The following is a 21,384-nucleotide window of genomic DNA, read 5'->3' as shown; positions in this document are numbered from 1 at the left end:
CCAGTAATAAAAGGAATTACAGATACACAAAGCAAGGTAGCTAAATCTCAAATCATTATACTGAGGTGGAAGAACCTGACAGAGGAGTCATCTCCTTTCTGTCACTGCAAATCCTTTAGCTTTTGTAGATGTCTATGTAAATGGAGTTAAATGATATGTACTCTGTCTTAGTTAGGGTTTTATTGCTGTGAAGAGACACCATGACCACAGCAACTCTAATAGAGGAAAACATTTATTACCATCATGGTGGAAACATGGCAGTGTGCAGGCAAACAAAGTGTGGAGAAGTAGCTGAGAGTTCTACATCTGGATTGGCAGGCAGCGGGAAGAGAATGTGGCACTGGGCCTGACTCTGAGCATTTGAAACCCCAAAGCCTACTCCCAGTGACACATTTCCTCTAACAATGCCACATGTACTCCAACAAGGCCACAAGTCCTAATCCTTTCAAATAATGCCACTCTCTTTGAGCTTATGGGGCCATTTTCATCCAAACCACCATATACTCTGTCTGGCTTCTCTCAGCAGAAGCATTTTTTGGGAACAGATACAACATAGCAGAAGCAGGGGCTTATATTATAAAGGACATGAACCTCTGGGAGTAATGGATGGTACTGACTGTGGTGAGGGCTTCATAGGTATATACTACATAGAACAGAACTTACCAAGCTTTACACTTCATGTATGTGAAGTATCTTGTGTGTTAATTACTCTTCACTGAAACAGTCTGAGAAGCATGCACCACTTACATGGTTTCCTCACAGAGAATGTTGGAGGAGAAAGTACAAACTCTGATGACCACAGATGAGGTCTCATTACTCCTCCACCCAGTCTCAAATATTTACTAAGTTCTTTGCTAGTTTCTGTGAGAAACACCAATATTAATCAGACTTATTTGATAGAATACAAAAACAAAAACGAAAAAAAACCCTTATTTGGTCTCTACCTAGTTTCTGGCACATAGCTCCTAAAACCCTTAGAGTCTTCAAATAGTATCTTTCTATGTTCTGAAAATGTGGATGGTGGTTGGGAGAGTCTGGAGAGTTTCAGGATAGGGGCAAGGGAGAATTAATTGATAGGGGGAGCTTCCAGACTATTCAACACATGAAGGTGCTTGGAGAGTGGTATGGATACACCTCTTCCGTCTCCCTACACTGTCCTTTGCATCTCTTATTTGGCTGTTCACCCATGTTCTTTGTGGTATTCTTTACAAGCCAGCAAGCCTAAGTTTCTGAGTTCTGTACAACACTCTAGCAAATTAAAAAAAAACCTAAGGAAGGGTATCTCATAAATTCTAATTTCTGACTAGAAGCACAGATCATAGGCTGAGGCTTGAAAGTATCAAATGAGGTACCAGGTGGGACAGATAATCCTTTAATCTAAAGCTATCTTCCAGGCAGTATGAGAACTGAACCATAGGATACTCAGATGGTGTGTGAGAATCTATTAAGTAAGTGTGGGAATAACCCTACACAGTTAGTGTCAGAAGTGTTGTGGGGTGTGTGTGTACAGGAAAAAATAATGGTTTTTGCTATCTCTCATACCTAGGTACTGTTATAATAAAGCATATAACCTTGACTTCTTAGAGCCAGACTTGATAGCACAGGCCTGTAAATACCAGCTACTCAAGAGGCTGAAGCAGGGGGATCACAAGTTCAATGCCTGCCTGCCTAACTCAGTGAAGCTGTGTGTCAAAATTAAAAAGTAAAAAAAGAAAAAAAGGGTTGTGATATAACTTGGTAGTGTTTGCCTAGCACACACAGGGTTCTGGGTTTGACCAGCACCACACATATGGAAAAAGACTGACTAGGATTTGTAAATCATAAATAGTTATTTTTTACATTGGTTTCATTTGGATCCTTACCAGAGGCAAATCCCTCCCAGTGACTACGTGTCAACTGCTCCATACAGCCCACAACCTTGCTCCACACGTTGTCAAACACATAAGCAAGAACATCCTCTTTCATGCAGTAAAATGGTGCAATGGGAGGGTACCCTAATTTCTGTTTCTCTGTAGCTGCTTCTGATTTGTTTCCATGAAATCCCTCTTCCCTGGAATAGAAGCAAGAGGGAAAGATTTCATGATTATTCTTCCCTGAGCACCCCCATTGTCCGTGACACTCAGAAATGTGCTTGGTGTGCCTGCTCCACCCTCCTCCCCTCAGCTACTGTAGCACCTGAAGCTGCCTTGGGAGGTAAAGGATTCTCAGTAGAAAAACTAGGTTCCTTCTTTATCTCCACCCTGTCCTAGAACCCTACAAAAAAAAAAAAAAAAAAAAAAAATTGGGGACTGAAATAGACAGGAATTCCTGGCATTCCTCACGAGCCAGTCTATCTGCTTCTCTAAGGAAAATCCCAACAGTCTGGGCTGAGGAGGGGCTGGCTGGCATGTGCTTAGTTACCACAGACAGAAAGACAAAGCAAATGTAGGAAGTGGCTTAGAAAGGGAGAAACGTTCCAGATTTCTACAGTGAAGACTGCCCTCAGGCAGCAGAGGTTCCAGAATGACGTAGGCAGGACAGAGGCTCATGCAGGGCAGTGACCTAAGGAAGAACTAGCTTGGCATTAGTAGGTGACCTAAGAGGATCAGAATGATTGTGCTGAGCTGTATTTACTTGTTTTAATTTTTAAATGTGTTGCTATGTAGCCCTGATTGACTACAACTCACTATGTAGACCAGGCTGGTCTTAAATCTGTGGTGATCAGACTTGCCCTTAAGTAACAAATGTTGGAAATACAGGCATATAACATCATTTAGTGAAAAAAAAATCAAATTGCATAGAAAGACTCATAGTGAAAAAGATGTCTTTTAGGCCGGGCGGTGGTGGCGCACGCCTTTAATCCCAGCACTTGGGAGGCAGAGGCAGGCAGATTTCTGAGTTTGAGGCCAGCCTGGTCTACATAGAGAAACCCTGTCTCAAAAAACCAAAAGAAAAAAAAAAAAAAGAAGAAGAAGAAGAAAAAGATGTCTTTTACATCTCTGACTCCTGGTCGCCATCAGTAGAAGCAAATGTTCTTCTATACTGTTCCAGAGAACTAATCCCATCATGTGTTACACTGCACCTCAATTTATTTACCAGTGCACTGGGAACTGTTCTCTCTAACAGTACAGATTAGCCTGTCTCTTAGAGAACAGCTGGAGCATTCTAGCAGATACACCATGTGTATCCAACTAGTCAGGATTTTTTTTTTCCACTATGGTCAGTACTATAATTGTTATACAGTGCTTCATTTCATGAGTGATTACATCTATAGAATAGATTCCTGTAAATACTATTAGTGAGGTAAAGGGCATCTGCTTTGCAACTTGAAAACCAGGTCCACCATCCTCTCAAAAGCGTCTATATTCCAACAGTGAAAGAATATGCCATTTAAGGATAAGACTTTGCCTAATTTCCTCTCAACCTGATGGATATCACAGTATCTCGTTATTGTCTGACATTTTTTATCTAATGAAAATATGGCTGAATTTCATAAATTTAAATGTTTTTCTGCTCATAAGACCTTTCTGTTCATGTCCTTTTCCTGTTTAATCCTTATTAACTCTATGAATGTAGTGCAGATATTTTTGCCTCATTTGTCACTTTTGACTTTGTGTTTCTTTTTTCTATGCAGAAATGCCACCTAATATTATCACTTAAGAACTTCTTATATTACTCAAAAATTTTGTATTAGGCTTTAAAAATGACTTTGAGCCCTAAAATAGTGGCACATAATTTTAATTCCAGCACTTGGAAGACAGAAACAGGTGGATCTTTGTGAGTTCAAGGCCAACACAGTCTATAGATCAAGTTACAGGCCAGGAAGGGCTATATAGTGATCTCTTGTCACAAACAAACAAAGGCTCCCATATTCATTAAGCCTACATGATTTAATCTGTTACATACACATTTTGTATATGAAATTTAAATTTTGTAGAATGAATAAGTTAGGAATGTGACTTTTTCCTGGAGATGTCTCTACTTGTATGAAGCTACTTGCTACAGCTACCACATATCCTCATTTCCTGCAGGCATGCTCACTTATGTGTGAACATCAATGTCTTCTATTAGGAACATTTTTTCCCTGTGGTCCTGGAGTTTCAGCCCAGAATCTTCTGCAGTTCTCTACCACTGAGTTATATAGCTCCAACTTTTTAACTTTTTATTTTGAGGCAGTATCTCCCCAGGTTTTATAAGCTAGCCTGATCTCACTTTGTAACCAAAGCTGGCTTTGAACTTGTGACTCTCCTTGACTCAGTTTCCTGAGTAACTGTGATTATAGGTCTGCTCTAGAAGGCCAACTTTAGCTAGTAACATTCTAAAGGCCCGCCTACTGTGTCACTTTACAAGAATATATTTTGGTAGTTTCTCTAATAAGGCTGCCTTTCAAAGTCTTGCCCATATTACCTGAAGACTCATTTGTGTTTTCTCTCGTCAGGAAAAAGGAAAGGTGCTCTAGGAGTACACACCAGCCATTTGTACCACATTTTAGTTAGTCAGTCAACTTGATTCTTTATAACTTAAGAGGAAGGGCCAAAGGGGAAAACTTTCTGATTTGAAAACAAAAACAAAAAACACCAAAAGACAGAAGTAGATGAGAAAGGCCAGGGAAGGAGGGGTTTCTAGATAATCAAAGCACTTATTCCAAATTCCCTTACACACAGAGCTAGCTCAGTGGTTTTGGTACAGCAATCTGCCTGTTTGCTGGCTGTAGAGCTGTGTGCACATGAGTGAGCACAGGAGTGAACATGGCTGTAGAAAATACCACAGGAAGAAGAGATGTCGATAATCAAATGACACAATCACCAGAGGCAACCACACAGCCTAATACAGTGCCGACACCTCCAGATATGCTGTTACAACTATTCATTCTGGAAATATTATTTTTCTAAACAAGGGGTCATTTCTCATTAAGGAGTTTTGTGTGTGATATGTTTGTGCATGTGAGTGAAGATATGTGCATGCCATGGTACACATGTAGTGGCTAGAGAACAACTTTAGGTGGCGGTCTTTGCCTTCCATCTTGTTTGAGATGGGATTTCTCTTGCTCACTAGTAGGGTATACCATGCTAATTGCTCCATCAGCTTTTGGAGATTCTCTTGTTGCTGTCTCTCAATTCCCTGTACAAAAAAAAAAAAAAATCTGGAATGACAGACATCTGTGCTACTGCATTTAGCTTATGCGGGTCCTAGGGATCTGAGTCAGTTTGTCAGGCTTGTATGACAAGCACTTTACCCACTGAGCCGTCTCCTTAGGCGCATGTGTGTGTGTGTGTGTGTGTGTGTATACATATATATATATATATATATATATACATGTATATATATATATATGGTTTTTTTTTTATTTTTTAATTTTTGAGACAAGGTCTCACATGGCCCAGACTTGTCTTTAATCTTCTCTGTATTTGAGGATGGGAACCTCTGATTCTCCTATCACTACTTTCTGAATACTGGGATTACAAGCAAGAGCCACTATTCCCAGTTTATGTGGTACTAGGGATTGAACCCAGAGTTTTATTTGTTGGGAAGACAGTTTACCAAGTGAGCCACACCCCAGTAATTCTACAGCCTTTAATAACTTTCAATGAGAAACAGTCTACATTTCAGAGAGGTAGCATGTGGCCTGATGAGAGCACCGAGTTTAGCAGAGGAATGAGGTTTTGGTTTAACTTTACCTCAGACAGATCACTTCAACACTGGGTCTCACCTGTCCCATTTCCAGGTAACATTTGATCTATGACTACTGTCAGAATATAAGTAGATATTACTTATTAGCCAGGCAGTGGTGGCACACGCCTTTAATCCCAGCACTTGGGAGGCAGAGGCAGGCGGATCTATGAGTTCGAGGCCAGCCTGGTCTACAGAGTGAGTTCCAGGACAGCCAGAGCTACACAGAGAAACCCTGTCTCAAAAAAACCAAACCAAACCAAACAAAACAAAACAAAAACCATAGATATTAATAAGCATTATTAACTGATAAACTATATATCCTTTTAAAGTAAGAATTAGATGGCCATGGTGGTGCACACCTTTAATCCTAGCACTTGGAAGGCAGAGGCAGGTCGATTTCTATGAGTTCAAGGCCAGCTAAGACTACAGAGTGAAATCCTGTCTCAAAACAAGAATAACTGCACGAAGTTCACATCTCTTCAACTACTCTTTGACATTTCAGTTTCCACTGGTGGTAACTTGTAAAAGGATAAAATCAAATTATGTAGATAAAATTAGTCATTCAAAAACCTTTGTTTGTAGGAAAAGGCAAAACAAGTGAAGAAGGTGTGGCGGGATCCTTGGTGTGTGTGAGCAACAGACAGGAGCTCCGCATGTTGGAGCTAACTGGAAACAGATTCCAAATTGTTACAAGTCTACTTATAGGTGATATCAATCATCAGTTTCAAAAAAGTAGATGCTAATACACATAAACCAGAGTGAAAATCTTAAAAGGCAGTACTCACATATCAGTGTGGTCAAAAGCTAGGTACTCCTCTATTATTCCTTCAGAAAAGATTATACAGTCTGTCTCCTCTCCTCCAATAGCACATAAGTCAGAGGCTTTGATGGTGGGAGATGCTTTGTAAGAAGATGAGAAATGTAACTTCTTTCCCCTTATACCAAATCTTGGCGAGGGAAGAAAAAGCAGTATTAATGACATATTAAAACAGTTCTCACACAGCAAGTGACATAACTTTTGGAACAAACTCTCTTTGTCCTGGGAATACTTTCAGAAGAATTCATAGTTTTATTCCTGCAAACTCAACTTTTCATGTTTCCTTCCTTCTTTCTTTCCTTCTTTCCTTGCTTGCTTGTGCTTTAACTTCCTGGACTACCATTTTGACCTACACACTACTATTTATGTTGAAGACAACCTTATTTGAAACCATAATCTCAATTTACATATCAGTCTGCTTTTCTGTGTATTCTGTTATCATGTAAACATGTTACATTTTCATTTAGATTAAAAAAAAAAAGGAAGTTGAAGAATGTCAATGGTATCCCCCTGTACTAGGTGTCAGTCGGACATACAGATAATCACTGAATTGCTTATGTGTGGCTTCCTCCCAGTCCAAGAACACTTCCAAAACTGAAAATGGACCAACCCTATTTTAATGTATGAAGATATGAGAGACAGCTAACATTGGGGGATTGCGGAATAAGAGACAAGAAAGTGCCAGGTAAAAACAGAGTTGTAAGCAGGGCCAGCTTATAATTTTATATTTTATCTTAAAGGCAATGGGAATCTATTGGAAGCTTTTGAAATACACTATGACAAATTGATAGGGTTTTCATAGAGACTCGTAGCCATTGATAAACCTTATTTTATGGCAACCTGCTATGTTAACCTAAAACACTCAGGATACATTTCTATGATACCTCCTAGAACAAAATGTGGCCAAAGAGCAGAGCCAGCACACACATCTAGGCTTTGCTCTTCTGTGTTACCATCCTCCCAAAGGAGCCATTACTGTAAGCTAGAGGACGGACTGACATGTTTGCATCATAAAACACTTACATGGTAGACTCTCTTTCTTGAGACAAGGTTGCTTCATGTGAAGCTGACACAGCAGAAGGGGATCTAGGATACAATCCATAGCCTTCACTCGGAGTGATTATCTGCTTACCCAGAATCCTTCAAACACAACACAGACACAGTGAGGTACCTTCTCTTGGCATGCATGTAAAAGCTAAGCACTTTAGCAACAAATCCAATGGCTCTCCATAGAAAGCCTACAAACTCAGTCAGACACAGATTAAGAACGACTCTTTCCTTAGATAGAATATTTATGGAAGAGATAAAGCCATCATAAGCCAGGAATTTATGATCCAAGAAAAGTTAGGGATGCAGTGCAGTATAGAATATCTGCCTAGCTTGACAAGGCTCTGGGTTCAATCCCAGCACACACCACACACCGCATACTCCACCCCCACATGCGCACCTTTCAAAAGAAAGGTTCTCTGGAATGTCCTGACACTCAAAAGCCAGCTACAGATGTATTTTACTTGTGACATGATGGCTCATGTCTGCAGTCCCAGGACTTTCTGCTCTTGCAGAGGACTAGGTTTGGTTTCCAACACCTACATGGCAGTTCACAACGTATGTAACTCCAGTTTCAGAGAATCAGACACGCTTCTGGTCTCCATGGGCACCAGGTACATGTGCAGTACATTTACATACATTTACACAAAACATTTCTAACATATAAGGAGGGCTTTTGTTTGTTCGTTGTTCTTTTTTGTTTTGTTTTGAGACAGGGTTACACTATGTAGCTCTAGCTTTCCTGGATCCCACTATGTAGATCAGGTTGGCCCTGAACTCACAGAGATCCACCTGCCTCTGGAATGCTGGGACTAAAGGCATGTGAAACCATACTCAGCCTAAGAAAAAATATTTTTTAAAAAATTCAAAGTCAACCTGGGCTACCTAAGACCTTTTCTCATATGTACACAGGCACATTTTTAAAAGTTTTACTCATAGCTAAATGTGGTGGCCCATACACCAAGGAAGAAGAGACAGGCAGATAAATGAGTTGAAAGCAAGTGTGGTATATACAGTAAGGCCCTGTTCTCAAAAAAAAGAAAAAAAAATTGTTCCATTAGAATGACATGTTGTTAGGATAGGTCCTCGTACTGACTTGAATTTTCTTTCCGCTGAGTCTTTACACAACATGGCTTTAGATAATTTCATCAAAATCATGTACATTAAAAACAAACAAACAGACCAAAAAGCAAAACAAAAAACATGCTTAGGCCAGGTGAGCCTTTAAATCCCAGCACTCTGGAGACAAAGAGGAGGATCTCTGAGAGTCAAGGCCAGTCTAAGTCTACAAAGTGAGCTCCTATCCAGCCAATACTTTATAGTGAGACCCTATCTCAAAAAAGAAAAACTCTACGGCTGGTAAAGGTTTCTGAATCCATGAGCTGATGATACCTGAGGTGAGGAAAGCTGGATGCCCACTGCTGGCACTCTCTCTGCAGGCTCTGTGTATGCATGCTCAGCTTCTGCTCATACAGGAGCTCGTCGATGGCTGTGAACATGGCCTGGACTTTCTCAGTGGCATTTTGGTCAAGTTCCTAGAAACAAACAAACCCCATCCCCCCCAAATTTAGACAAGTTATTAATAAGTTTGATAACCTTCTACATGGTTAGATTAGCTATTCTGAAGCTGTGGCATTTTGCATTTGACTTTATGAATTCACTATCAAATATTTTTTATGCACTTAAGAGTCACTGAGATGTATAGACTTTGTGTCTGATTAATTTTGGTGTGTGCTGTTTTTGGCAAATTCTTTATAATTAAGTTTTAATTTTAAAAAAATCTGTACAGTGTATTACAGAAGGAGTGCCAGTGGATAATGTTGAATTTTCTATTTTTAAGCTAACTCATGCTCACAAATTGTCAACTTCTTTTTTTTTTTAATTAAAAAAAAGATTTATTTATTTTTATGTGTTGTTTTGCTTACATGCAAGAGTGACAGATCCCCTGGAACTAGTGTTACAGACAGCTGTGAGCTGCCATGTGGAACCTGTAACTGGGTTGTCTGAAGAGGAGCCAGTGCTCTTAATTGCTGAGCCATCTTTCCAGCCCCCCATAAGTTGTTTTCTGAACTCTATATTCATACCATAGCATTGTGCTCCCAACACAAACATACACACACGTAAGAACACAGATACACACACACACACACACACACACACACACACACACACACACACAGAGATAGACATACACACAGGCACAGCCTCTGAAACAGACACACATGAGGGGAGGGAATATTTCAGTCTCCACTACTGCAAAATAAAAATAAAAGCAATCATATTTTGCTTTGTTTTAAAGAGTTCATTTGAGATACTGTGTTTATATAAAAGGAAAGCTAAGTTAGGAAGCTTTCATATCTCAAGGAATTTTCAGATGTTTCTTTTCTTTTTTTGGTAAGGACGACTTACAGAATAACATTTTTAAAATAATTAAAAAATGTATACTAAATGTACATTTTAGTGTTCATTGTACACTAATGCTGAAAGGAATGGAAGGGATAGGAAACATGTACCTAACATTTAAAACGTAAGAAGACTGATCACAACACAGAGATAATGGGACTGTTCAGCCAGGTCACTGAATCCTCCTGACTAATCAGATTAATTCACCAGGAATAGTTTGATGCCCACGCCCACCTTTGAGGTTCCACAGATGCAGTCCTGCTCACCTGCTCCGTATCATCTGTACTTCCTCCCAGATTCTCCATCTCAGATCTCCTCTACCCACCCACCTTCTCTTCAGTTCCAACAATGTTTACCTACAAAATACAAGTTTCTTCTCCTCTTACAACTCTTCTATTTTAAGGGTACATGTGTCTGTGTGAGGCCAGAAGGGCCTAGGGCATTATACTTTCTTCTCCATCACTCTGTGCCTGAGGCAGAGTCTCTTCCTGAGTCTGGGGCTTGAGTCTCAGCTAGGCTGGAAGCCAGCAAGTATCAGCAATCTTCCTGTCTTCACCCCACTAGAGCTGAGATTACAGGCACTAGGAGGCAGGGAGGCACCCAACTTGTTATATGGATACTGGGATCTAGACTCTGGTCCCAGTGATATTTAACCACTGAACTATTTTGCCAGTCCCTCCCATCCCCACCCCTCAGACATTTATCTGTCTGAAAGTCCTTTTCTCTTTCTTCACATGATCACCTCTTCAGTTCTAAGTCTCAGCCTACTATACACTTAAAAAACAATAAACAAACAATAAGGTGAAAAGTGATCAAGAAAAACACCTAATGTTGACCTCTGACCTCCATACTTGTTTGCAAGGCAAGCATACTTCTACACCACACACACACACACACACACACACACACAGTGCAGAGTGAAGGAATGATGAATGATGATTCCTCAGTTCCTAGAACTGAAGCAGAATGATTAGCAGAAAACTCACACCATATCCCCAAGAGAAGTCGGAGCTGCCTTCTGTTGAGATCCCTGTGCCTGCATAGCTTGGAAAAGCAGAACGCGAATTCCCAGTGTCAGTGGATGTAATAGGTGATTCTTGGGTGATGTCAGATTCACTAAATGGATAATTTGAGAGAAGGGGAGGAAAAAAGAAAAATTCTTATGTTTCCTCAGCAACTTATCAGGCAGTAAGAATGTATAAAATGTATCAGTAGAGGCAAAAATAAACCATATTCTGTATAGTATGGATGGCAGCTGGGCTGAATAATGCCTGTCAAGTTTGTTTGCATTTACTATTCACCTGTACAGTGCAGTCTTTCCCACTAGAGACGTTTCAGCAATCTAACAGAATGTCTGAACTTGTTCAGGGCCTCTCGAGCTCCTCAAGGACACTTACAGACACCCATTTCATTTAAACCCTGACACTGCCAATGCTGCCAGTGCAGGTCTCATTAACTCTCTTTAAAAGTCAAGGAATCTGAGTTTTATTTCCAGGTTTGACACTAGATTTTGACTTTACAGTTTTTCCTATGACAGCATGCTGTTCCTCAGAACTCTCTTTGAAAGCTAGTCTCCTAATTCCCTTTCTTAATAACTGAAATTATTATTTACTCGGTACTTACTTTATGATAAGTGCTGCATGAAGTTTTACATACTTCATCTGATTTATTGTTAATAGTGTCTTCTTTTTCTTGACTTGACAACTAAAGATTTGTCACTTTTCTGACTAGCTTCCAAAGAACCAACTTCTGATTGTTCTTTCACTATTTCATTTTCCATCATCTCACTTGCTCAATGGTACTCAACTAATAAATGTCAGGAATGGAATTAAGACCACATATCTGATCCATTTTTTAAACTTAACTTTAAAAAAAAAGACTTATGTATATGAGTACACTGTGGCTGTCTTCAACACACGAGAAAACAGCATCAGATCCCATTACAGATGGTTGTGAGCCACCATATGGTTGCTGCAAATTGAACTCAGGACCTCTGGAAGAGAAACAGGTGTTCCTAACTGCTGAGCCATCTCTCCAGCCCTTAATTTAATTACTTAACAATTATATAATATTACTTCTGGTGGGCTGGAGGGCTGTCTCTTTACTAGAGGGTCCAAGTTCAATTCTCAGCACCCATGCTGGGCATCTCACACACAGTACCAGCCTCTCTGGGCACCTGCAGGTGTCTGTACAAGTTCGTGTTCTCTCTCTCTCTCTCTCTCTCTCTCTCTCTCTCTCTCTCTCTCTATATATATATATATATATATATATATATATATATATATATATATATATATCTGTCTCTCTCTCTCATACACAGACACAAACACCCCACACACAGGAGATGGGGTTGGGGGGCAGGCTTTACAAGTCCAACTTCCAGCAAGCCTCCTGCCTCAGGCTCTCACAGAGATAAGATTTCTTGTTTTGTCTCACTAGCACAGGCGTGGTCCCAAAGAACAAAACCTTTGCCATTAGCAAGTGCAATGAGCAAGCAAGTATGCTTTGTGCTCATACCTTTGAGAACTTGTATCTTTCTCCTGGCTGTCGTTGGTAGAGGAGATGTCATCCAGCTGCTCTGGAAGGGGATGGTGGTTAAGAGCATGCTTTGTTAGTCCTTTCCTGTGAGAGATAAAAAAACAGTCCTCTCTTTACATTTTACATTTCCAGTAAAGAGGTCACGCTTACAGTATTTATTATTCCTACTATTCTCCATGTACATGCATGCCATGGTGTGCATGGGAAGGCTGGGACCAACCTGTCAGAATTGGTTCTTTCCTTCCACCTTGTGAGTCCTGGAACTGAACCTGGTTGTCAACCTTGGTGGCAAGGACTTGGCCTTGAATTACAGGCAACTGTGAGCCCCTGATATGGCTACTGGAACTAAACTCAGTCCTCTGCAAGAATAGTAAGTAACTTTTGAGCCACCTTTTTTTTAGCCCCATATACTTTTTAATCATGCCTACCACTAGAAAGAGAAAAAAATTAAAGTGCACATTCTTAGCTTTACAAATAAATACAGTACAATTCACTAGAATCTCAGAATGTTCATCTCCAGCGAGAAGCCTTGGAGCCAGACTACTTAGATTTAACATTGATTCCATAACTTACTAATCATATTATCATAAGCAGTTATTTAATCCTGTGCTTCAAGTGAAATACATGTGCTAGGGATTCGTGATGTGGCCTGGGCAGACTCCCTGTAAAGAAACTTGTAAGACTCTGTTTAGCCTACAATGTCTCCTGAATATATCTGACTAGAGAATTTTGTGGGGAAATGATGCCTACTCTAGATAATTATGTCTGGAAGATATAGTAACTGATATATAGTTTATTCCAGCAGACAAGCCCAGCAGAAAACAGATTCCAGAGGAGTCGTGCCCAACAGATAGATAATTATGAATCTTTTACATTTTCAGATGGTCATACACACACACAAACATCACACCTTGCTTATATGTTTAAGTAACAATTTTAAATGAAAGTGAAGGCTGGAAATGTAGCTTAGCAGTGGAAGTTCAATTCTCAACACCAAAAAATGGGGTGGGAGGCTATACATAGATAAAATCAATTTTGCTGAACTCTTCTTAACATCTATAACGAGTAACTGTTAGAAAAGGCTACTGCTTCAAAATGGATGGACACTGTATCATCTAACATTAAAAATTCACTTAAATTCACTATCATTCATTTCTATGCATTTAAACCTCATTGTTCACTCCACTATGATTCCCTTTCGGAAAGGTTATTTTTAGAAACTTAAAAAAAAAAAAAAAAGCATCAAGAACAAGTAGTGTAACTACACAGGCTCAGTAATTCCAGCTCAGAAAACGTCTATCCAAAGCTTCTTCATACAAAATATATTTTTAACATATCCGGTTAGAAATAATTATAAAGGCAAATCCAGGGCTGATGTGATGGCCCAGTAAATAAAGGTACTTGCCACCAAGCCTCATGACCTGAGTTCAATCCACAAAACTCCCATAGTGGAAGGAGTGACTCTTGTAAGCTGTCTTCTAATCCCCAAAGATGTGCCATAGTGCATGTACATGCACACGTGCATGCATACACTAAATGGAATTTTAAAAATTAAAAGCAGATTTTAAATTAAACCCTTCTCACTTTAAGGAAATGGCTGTTCCTTAGTTGTATTCCCTAAAGAGCTTATGATCTGATTTGCTGTTATGTAAATAACATAGTCCTTAATAGATAACATGCTTCTGAAAAGCAAGGAGAGGTTCTTTTCTTTATATGGCTCTTTTACCAAGTAAAGGTGGGAAGAGGAAAGTAGTGTTATCACTTACTGAGGACCTACTATGTACCAGCCCTATGCCATCATTTTAGGTATACCTTTAGATCTCATTTGTAGACATAGACAGGAAGGCCCAGATCTAATAATTTTCCTAAAAGCTACATGGCAAGAAAAGTGTCCATCTAAAAATCTCAGGTGTGACTTTAAATGAATGTTATCGGCATGCACAATAAGTGTATGGCTGTTGAAATTGCTTAGTTCAATGAGGAGAAACAATGGGACTTGGATTTTTAAAAGTTCAGGCTCTATTGGCTTCAGATGTAGAAACTTTTTAATTTTATCTGAGAAGTAGAAGCTAGTAATAGCCATCTTTCGGAACTGGTGAAAGGATCAAGAAACTGAAGGTTCTTTTAAAATTGCAATATACCAGTAAACGTAAGACGCCAAGTTACACTAAGGGTACAAAGCAGGTCTTTAAACTACAAGTGCCTGCTTTCTAGCTACAAACAAAACTGATGATTTGCAGGGGGTGTGACAACAATGTGTATAATGGCTTGATAACAGGCTTTAGAATCGGATTGACACTTGGTTTGTACTTCTGAGCCACACCCCCTTCTAGATACAATCTTTATATCTGTGATTTTTATTGGTAAGATGTGCAAAGTTTGTCTCAATCTGACTTTGCTTTTGCATTCAAGCAAACAGCTTTGCACGGTGTTTTGAACTAGACACGTTCAACTTTACTGTAGCATTCAGCTATTATCTTCAGTGGGGTCAAAAGCACTGTGGGACCAATAAATTCTTCTTAAGACCCACTCCCTCAATTCAGGTAGTAACAGTTCAAAAGGCAGTCTTAGGATACCATAGATGACACACTCTCAGCTGGTGACCCAAGGACAAAAGGCAGCTTCCGCCAGGGCTGGGAGGTGAGAATTCGGGATATTTTCCCTCCCTACGCCTGGGACCGGAAAAGAGAGGACGGGTTAAAGAGGGTCCCTTGAGCTCCTGCGGCCCTGGCTGGGCGAGCAGAGCAATCCACTCACAGCTCCACGCTCTGTGGCACGGCCTTCCGAGTGTATCTGGAGATCATCCTCCTTTTTCTCCTCCGTGTCCAGGGCGGGCAAGCCAGGGCGGGGGCCTCGGGGCCTGGCCCTCCCGCCGGCTCAGGCCCGGCCCCCTCCTGCCACCTACCGGCCCCGTCTCGCCCCGTCTCGCCCCGTCGCTTAGATTCCGGACCGCCACCTCCCAGAGTTCCCACTCTATAGTCTTCCGATCTGCCTCTTTCCTCTCATTAGCGGAAGTGACGAAGGAACACGGCACCGTTCAGAAATTGGCTCCGATGCGGATTATTGACTACCCCAAGGTTCCGGAGACTGATGACTTCCAGGCTTTCAAGCGTGGGTCAGGGCCCAAGCGAACGTGAGGACCCAGTATGGGCCGGGATGGGGCGGTTGGCGGTAGCTTCTAACCAAGTGTCCTAGTGGAAGAGGCGGCCAAGGAAAGGCGCCAGAGCAGAGACGCACGAGAGAGCTAGTAAAAGGAATCGCTTTACTTTTGTGGAAGAAGAGAGTCTAGTTTGGTGAAAGAGTACTAGACTACGCCAGGATAGTGCTCCTTGGTCGCTTCTTCTGTGCTCTCAGGTATGTCATTTGTCATTAACCCGCACGATCTCAAGTCCAATTCTGACTCTGTAAATTCTACAGAAAGAGTCCTGCTTGGATTTAGGGGGAGGGTAGGTAGAATTTGTACTTGATCCTCCGGGTTAAGAGGCAGCATGATTCTTATTTACAGTGGTGAGTGAGTGGGTAGTTGCATAGAAGATGCGGGTTCCGTATTGGTTCATTGCAAAGCCAAAGTAAGCTTAAGAATTAAATTGCTGCACTAGGTGGGCGTCTAGAACCATGGCGAATTATTTTGGGACGAAACTCTAACACACAAATGTTTGCAGTTTTAATTCTTCTATAGAAGTCCTGTAGAGCAAGGGACATTGCTTTTTAACGCACCAAATAACACAATTTTAAAGTAAGGAGGTCTTTTAGAGATGGCCGAGTAACACTTTCAATTCACGATTAATTAGAAAGTTCAAGAAAGTAAAGTGCCCAAAATATGCAACTAATTGAAGCACAGTTGGAAGTTTTGAGAGAAAATAATGGATAGTAATGTAATGTTTTCAAACTGTGTGATACACACTGCTACTGATTTAAGGGCAAGCATTTATTTGTTTGTGAGAAAGGGTCTTGCTAAGTTGCCTAGGCTAGCCTCAGACCCTGGGTCCAGGTGATCCTTTTGCTTCAGTCTCTCAGCCGAAACCATAGGCACACCCATTGCACCTAACTATTTTTAATTTTTATCCTTACATACTTACTTGATTTGGGAAGTGAGTTGTTGGATTTCCACTCACTCCATAATATCAAGGTGTCCATTTCACATAATTTAAATTTAAGGAACATAGTTTTAAGTATAAATGTCATTCAGAGGCTAATAAGTCTAGTGTCTGGTAAAGGCCAGAACCATGATGATGGTAAGTGCATATCAAATTTTGGGGAAATATTGTAGTCACCTAGAAGAAGTTTGAGAATGCTGCTATTTCTCCTTTTATGTGGTTTATGTCACTGGAACTTTGAAGGCCATTTCCAGAGAAGAATGGAGGGCAATGGGAAGCTCACAATGGTTGAGGATGTTGTGGGGTACCACCTGTTCCTGATACCAGATAAAGCCAGAGACACAGAAGAGCACAGAGAGATTCTTCAGAAGTACATTGAACGAATAATGACCCAGTTTGCACCCATACTGGTCCCTTATATCTGGCAGAATCAGCCTTTCAATCTCAAATATAAGCCTGCAAAAGGTAAAGTAATCCTTCCATTCAGTGTTGTCTGAGAGAGACTTGTTCCTACAATTTAAAAAATCAGTGACATTTGCGCATACATCTAAGCCCCTAACTTTAACTATTTAAAAATATTTTTATGGCTGAGAATGTGGGGACTGTGGCTGTTGTTGTGGCTGAACTTACTTACTATGCCTTCGTGCGAGTGCTGGTGCTGCATAGATCCAGGCTCACCTGTCTGTATCTTAGTCACAGTTCTGTTTTACTACCCAGTGCTTATCTGGATGATGCCTTTGGTAGGCTGCTTTGTTTCATGTAGTTGTTTTTCTGAGAATCAGAGTGTGACTTTGTCTGGTTGATAAAGACAACTAAATGGTTTTTGTTACTGAAAGTTCCCACCCAGAAGCATTTCCAGTGTCCTTTACTGTTGTCACCAGTGCTTATGGCCAACTCTAGCAAAATACAGTAATCTGTTCTATTTCTTCTAACTGTATAAAAATGAATGAGCACTGCTCAGTGACTTGTGTGGGGTCTGTTTAGGATGAGGAGCCTGGTATCTTTTGATCCTGCCATTCTTGTTCATACTTCAGTGCTGATGTGTTATATTTGGCTAGCAACCACTCAGTTTCTCCTTTGCTACTACTTTTACTGAACTTTTTCCAGCACTAGGCATTGAACCTGGGGCCTTGTGCATTGCTAAGCAACTGGTCTGCCACTGAGCTATTTCCCCAACTCTAACTTTGTTTTCTAGAATACAGGCAATGTTTACTGACACGGAGATGAGGAAATTAAAATGAGCCCATTAGACAGATAATGGTGGCAAACACCTGTGATCTTAGCACTCTAGAGCTAAGGCAGGAGACTCACTAGTTTGAGGCCAGCCTGGGTCAAAGGATGATAGCCAGTTTTAAAACAGAAGCAACTTATTATCTTTTAGAAAACCATGCTTCCCTGTATTCTCTCACTGTGTAATGGCATTGCTGACTGTTACCCAAGCTAGTTAGTATTTCAGATTTACAGTCCTTGCTTTGCTATGTTTAGTGAGGAGCTGAGCAGGAAGGCCTAGTGTGAGCACTTCCAGAATCTCCCTTTCGACACGGGTCTGGTCTCAGTGTGGATACTCTATTCTTTCATCTGGAGAACTACAGCTTCCTAACTTCCCTCTCTAGCTTCAGTCTCTTGAGCTCCTCACACCATTGGCAGGTACCTTTGTAGAGCAAAGATTGGACTATGCAGCTTCCTGGCTTTGTTTCCCTGTGACTGTGGGGGGCGGGGGAGGGGGATATGGGGGAGAGTGGGGGGGGTAAGGAGAGAGATTTCAGTTGAAGTCTGATTATGTAATGTAAATGAAAATCATACTCTACTCTGAGCTCCTCTAACTGGGGAGATAAGGGGATTTGGTGAGAGCAGCAGAGTTAAGCAGCTGTTCATTTCACATCTTTTGGTTTTCTGTTTGTTTGGTTTGGTTTTTGCTGTGGTTGCTGTGGTAGACCCCATGGTACATTTATTTGACCTTCATGTGGTACATTACATCAATTGATTTCTTAAATTTTAGTTTATTTTATGTGTATGGGTGTTTGCCTATATGTATGTCTGTGCACCATGTTTATATAGTGCCCTCAGAGACAGAGGAGAGTGTCGGATCCCCTGGAACTGGAGTCACCAATGGTTGTGAGCCACTGTTTGAGTACTGTGAGAGCAGCCAGTACTCTTAACCACTGAGACATTGATTGACTTTTATATGTTGAACCATTTTGTAGTGTGGGAATAAATCCCACTCCATTATGGTATTATAGCCCCTTTCAATGTGTTGTTGAATTTGGTTAGACAGTTTTTCAGTGTCATGATAAAAATTACCTGAGAAATATCAACTGAAGAGGACTTCTTTTAGCTTATGGTTTCAGACAGATCACTTGGCTCTGCTGTAACTCGGCCTGCTCTCAAACTCATGATCCTCCTGCCTCAATCTCCCCAGTGCTAGGACTGCAAGTGTGGGCTGCTACGCTCAGCTGTTAGAGGCTTTTGATTACTGATTCGATATCCTCTGTATTTATAGGTCTGATAATACTTTCTACTTCTTCATGATTGCATCAAGACCTTAATTCAGGATTTATTAGTTTCTTACAGCTTTCCCAATTTCTTGGAATAAGACATCCATAGATTCCCTTGTAATCTTTTATACTCTATAGAAAGAGTATAGTGTTTCTTCTTTCATATCTGACTTTAGTTGTCTCTTCTTATTTAATCTTATTGACCTCTTCCCCCATTTAAGAAAAAGAAAAAGAAAAAGAACAATCCTGATTGTTTCATTTACCTCTGCTGTAATTATCTTTTCTCCTGCTAGATTTATGCTTTGTTTGATGTTTGTTTTCTTTCCTAAAGTTGGAGCGCCAGTTTGAAATTATACATAACTGCAAACTGTTACTTTCATGGTTTTTGCTAAAGTTTATGAATTTTCATATATAATACTTTCATTTTCATTTTTTCCAAGGTATTTTTTCACTTCACCTGTGATTTCCTTTTTGGCTCCTGGTTATTTAAGAGTGTGATGTTTAACTTCTGTATACTTAGGGATGTTGCACTTGGTTGGGATGTTTTGCACCTCTAGAATAGAATCCTTATATCCCGTGATACTCACTTATCTACTGTAACTCCGTGCCTCTGGCCATGTTCTTCTCTCTGGAGAGTCCAGCTCTGGTCATTCCTCAGCCATCACTACTGTACAAAATGAATCAGGAGCCTCTTGTATGTTCACATAACCTTTAGTATGCTTTTAAAGATGGTTTGGTTCTCTGTTCTCTGTTTTAGACCCAAACTCCTCAGAAATACACATTGCATGCCTTGCTCAGAATTGCAACCCCAGCTCCCAGAATAATTCTGGGAACTTAGTTCGTAGCTATTAATGAATGCTTACATATGTTTTCCCTTGCACAGACGTACTTGCCTGGCTTACAATCACTGCTCTCTTGTTTATAGGAGGTGTTCCTGCTCATATGTATGGCATGACAAAGTTTGGAGATAACATTGAGGATGAATGGTTTATTGTTTATGTAATAAAGCAGATTACAAAGGAATTTCCAGAGTTAGTGGCAAGGTATTGTCATTATTTTAATTATTCTAAAAGAATTCTCATTTTAAAGCATAAGTGATTATATTTGGGTTCTTTTAGTAATTTTTGTCTGAGCTCTGGTAGAAACTATTCAATTTGGGGCAGATTGAAAAGCTGACTGTTTCCTTTCTATTCTCTTGTGACTTTGTTTTCTTAAGAAAGATACTCCAGCCGGTTGGTGGTGGCTCACACCTTTAATCCCAGCACTTGGGAGGCAGAGGCAGGCAGATTTCTGAGTTCGAGGCCAGCCTGGTCTACAGAGTGAGTTCCAGGGCTACACAGAGAAACCCTGTCTCGAAAAACCAAAAAAAAGAAGAAGAAAAAAAGAAAGATACTGGAGAGTTCAGTTCCTCAAATACTTCAAGCAAGCCCTTCTTATTTTAGATTTTGTTGTTTTGAATTCTAATTATTGCTTGGCATCATGGATGTGTATGGTGTCAGTGCTTAGGAGGAAAAGGGAGCAGGATTGGGGGTTTCAAGACAGCCTGGCTTATGCCATGAAGACCCTGCTTTAAAGAAACAGTAAGCTCTAATCATAAGAGAACAGCTAGTTGTGGTTAAATAAAATGTGAAACAGCATAAAAGGTGGTGCTTTGCTGGTGGCTTCCCAAGTTACCATCATGAACTCTGTGTTTGTTGTTTTCTCAAGACCTGGATGTCCTAGAACTCACTCTGTAGGCCAGGCTGGCCTCAAACTCAGAGATCCATCTACCTCTGCCTTCTGAATGCTGGAATTAAAGGCATGTGCCACCAAGCCCAGTTCATCATGAACAACAATTACTCCTCCTCCTTCTCCTCTTCCTCCTCTGTTTCATGAAATATAAATGAGGCACCATCCTATGCTATTGCCAGCTACTCTCTGGCCCTGGCCGTCTTACCACCTCCATGGCTAGCCCCATGGAGCAACCACCCATCTCATGGTTCTCTTGCTTCGGATTCTGCTCACATTCCCAGCCATCCGTCCCCTGTGGTTAGTGGTCACAAATCCCCATAACCAGGTAAAATCAAAACTCTAGAGGCTTATAATTTATCAGTCAGATTTATATTAGTAAATTCTCAACCCCCAAAAACGCCTACACAATGAACTCAAAACTCAATTGATATAAACACAAACTACACCCCTAGATGGGGCAGATGCACCTGACTTATTATTTAATCAGCTATCTAAGAAATCCCCAATACTTATGGTTCCCAGGGCTGTGTGGTTCTGGCTCTTCTTCCTCTCCTATAGGTCCCATCTTATCTCCTCCTCTCTGTCCGTTCCTCTCCCTCTCTGT

At 40.6% G+C, this 21,384-nt stretch overlaps 2 protein-coding genes across 6 annotated transcripts in view; one reads left to right on the top strand and one right to left on the bottom strand.

Annotated features, from left to right (window-relative positions):
• Positions 1–15,436, bottom strand: part of Fam149b1 (family with sequence similarity 149 member B1) — a 34,612-nt gene extending 19,176 nt beyond the window's left edge. For 3 of the 4 annotated variants that reach the window (XM_034498057.2, XM_034498058.2, XM_076931195.1), the window contains exons 1-7: positions 15,215–15,407; positions 12,437–12,541; positions 10,906–11,035; positions 8,909–9,051; positions 7,493–7,609; positions 6,438–6,599; positions 1,863–2,050 (exon numbers count right to left, since the gene is read on the bottom strand). In XM_034498057.2, coding sequence (XP_034353948.1) covers positions 1,863–2,050; positions 6,438–6,599; positions 7,493–7,609; positions 8,909–9,051; positions 10,906–11,035; positions 12,437–12,541; positions 15,215–15,261 — 892 coding nt within the window. In that variant the 5' untranslated portion in view covers positions 15,262–15,407. Of the gene's footprint in view, positions 1–1,862; positions 2,051–6,437; positions 6,600–7,492; positions 7,610–8,908; positions 9,052–10,905; positions 11,036–12,436; positions 12,542–15,214 lie in introns of all 4 variants that reach the window. The other variant, XM_034498056.2, reaches the window with a different exon arrangement.
• A 95-nt stretch (positions 15,437–15,531) lies between these two features.
• The window catches only part of Ecd (ecdysoneless cell cycle regulator), a 29,969-nt gene continuing 24,116 nt past the window's right edge, over positions 15,532–21,384 (top strand). Inside the window, exons 1-3 of one of the 2 annotated variants that reach the window (XM_034498780.2) lie at positions 15,533–15,811; positions 16,798–17,019; positions 19,975–20,092. In XM_034498780.2, the coding sequence (XP_034354671.1) occupies positions 16,815–17,019; positions 19,975–20,092 (323 nt within the window). In that variant the 5' untranslated portion in view covers positions 15,533–15,811; positions 16,798–16,814. Of the gene's footprint in view, positions 15,812–16,797; positions 17,020–19,974; positions 20,093–21,384 lie in introns of both variants that reach the window. The other variant, XM_034498781.2, reaches the window with a different exon arrangement.

Source organism: Arvicanthis niloticus, chromosome 3 (genome assembly GCF_011762505.2).
Source record: "Arvicanthis niloticus isolate mArvNil1 chromosome 3, mArvNil1.pat.X, whole genome shotgun sequence".
NCBI lineage: Eukaryota > Metazoa > Chordata > Mammalia > Rodentia > Muridae > Arvicanthis > Arvicanthis niloticus.
This window is presented reverse-complemented; position numbering and strand designations above follow the sequence as displayed.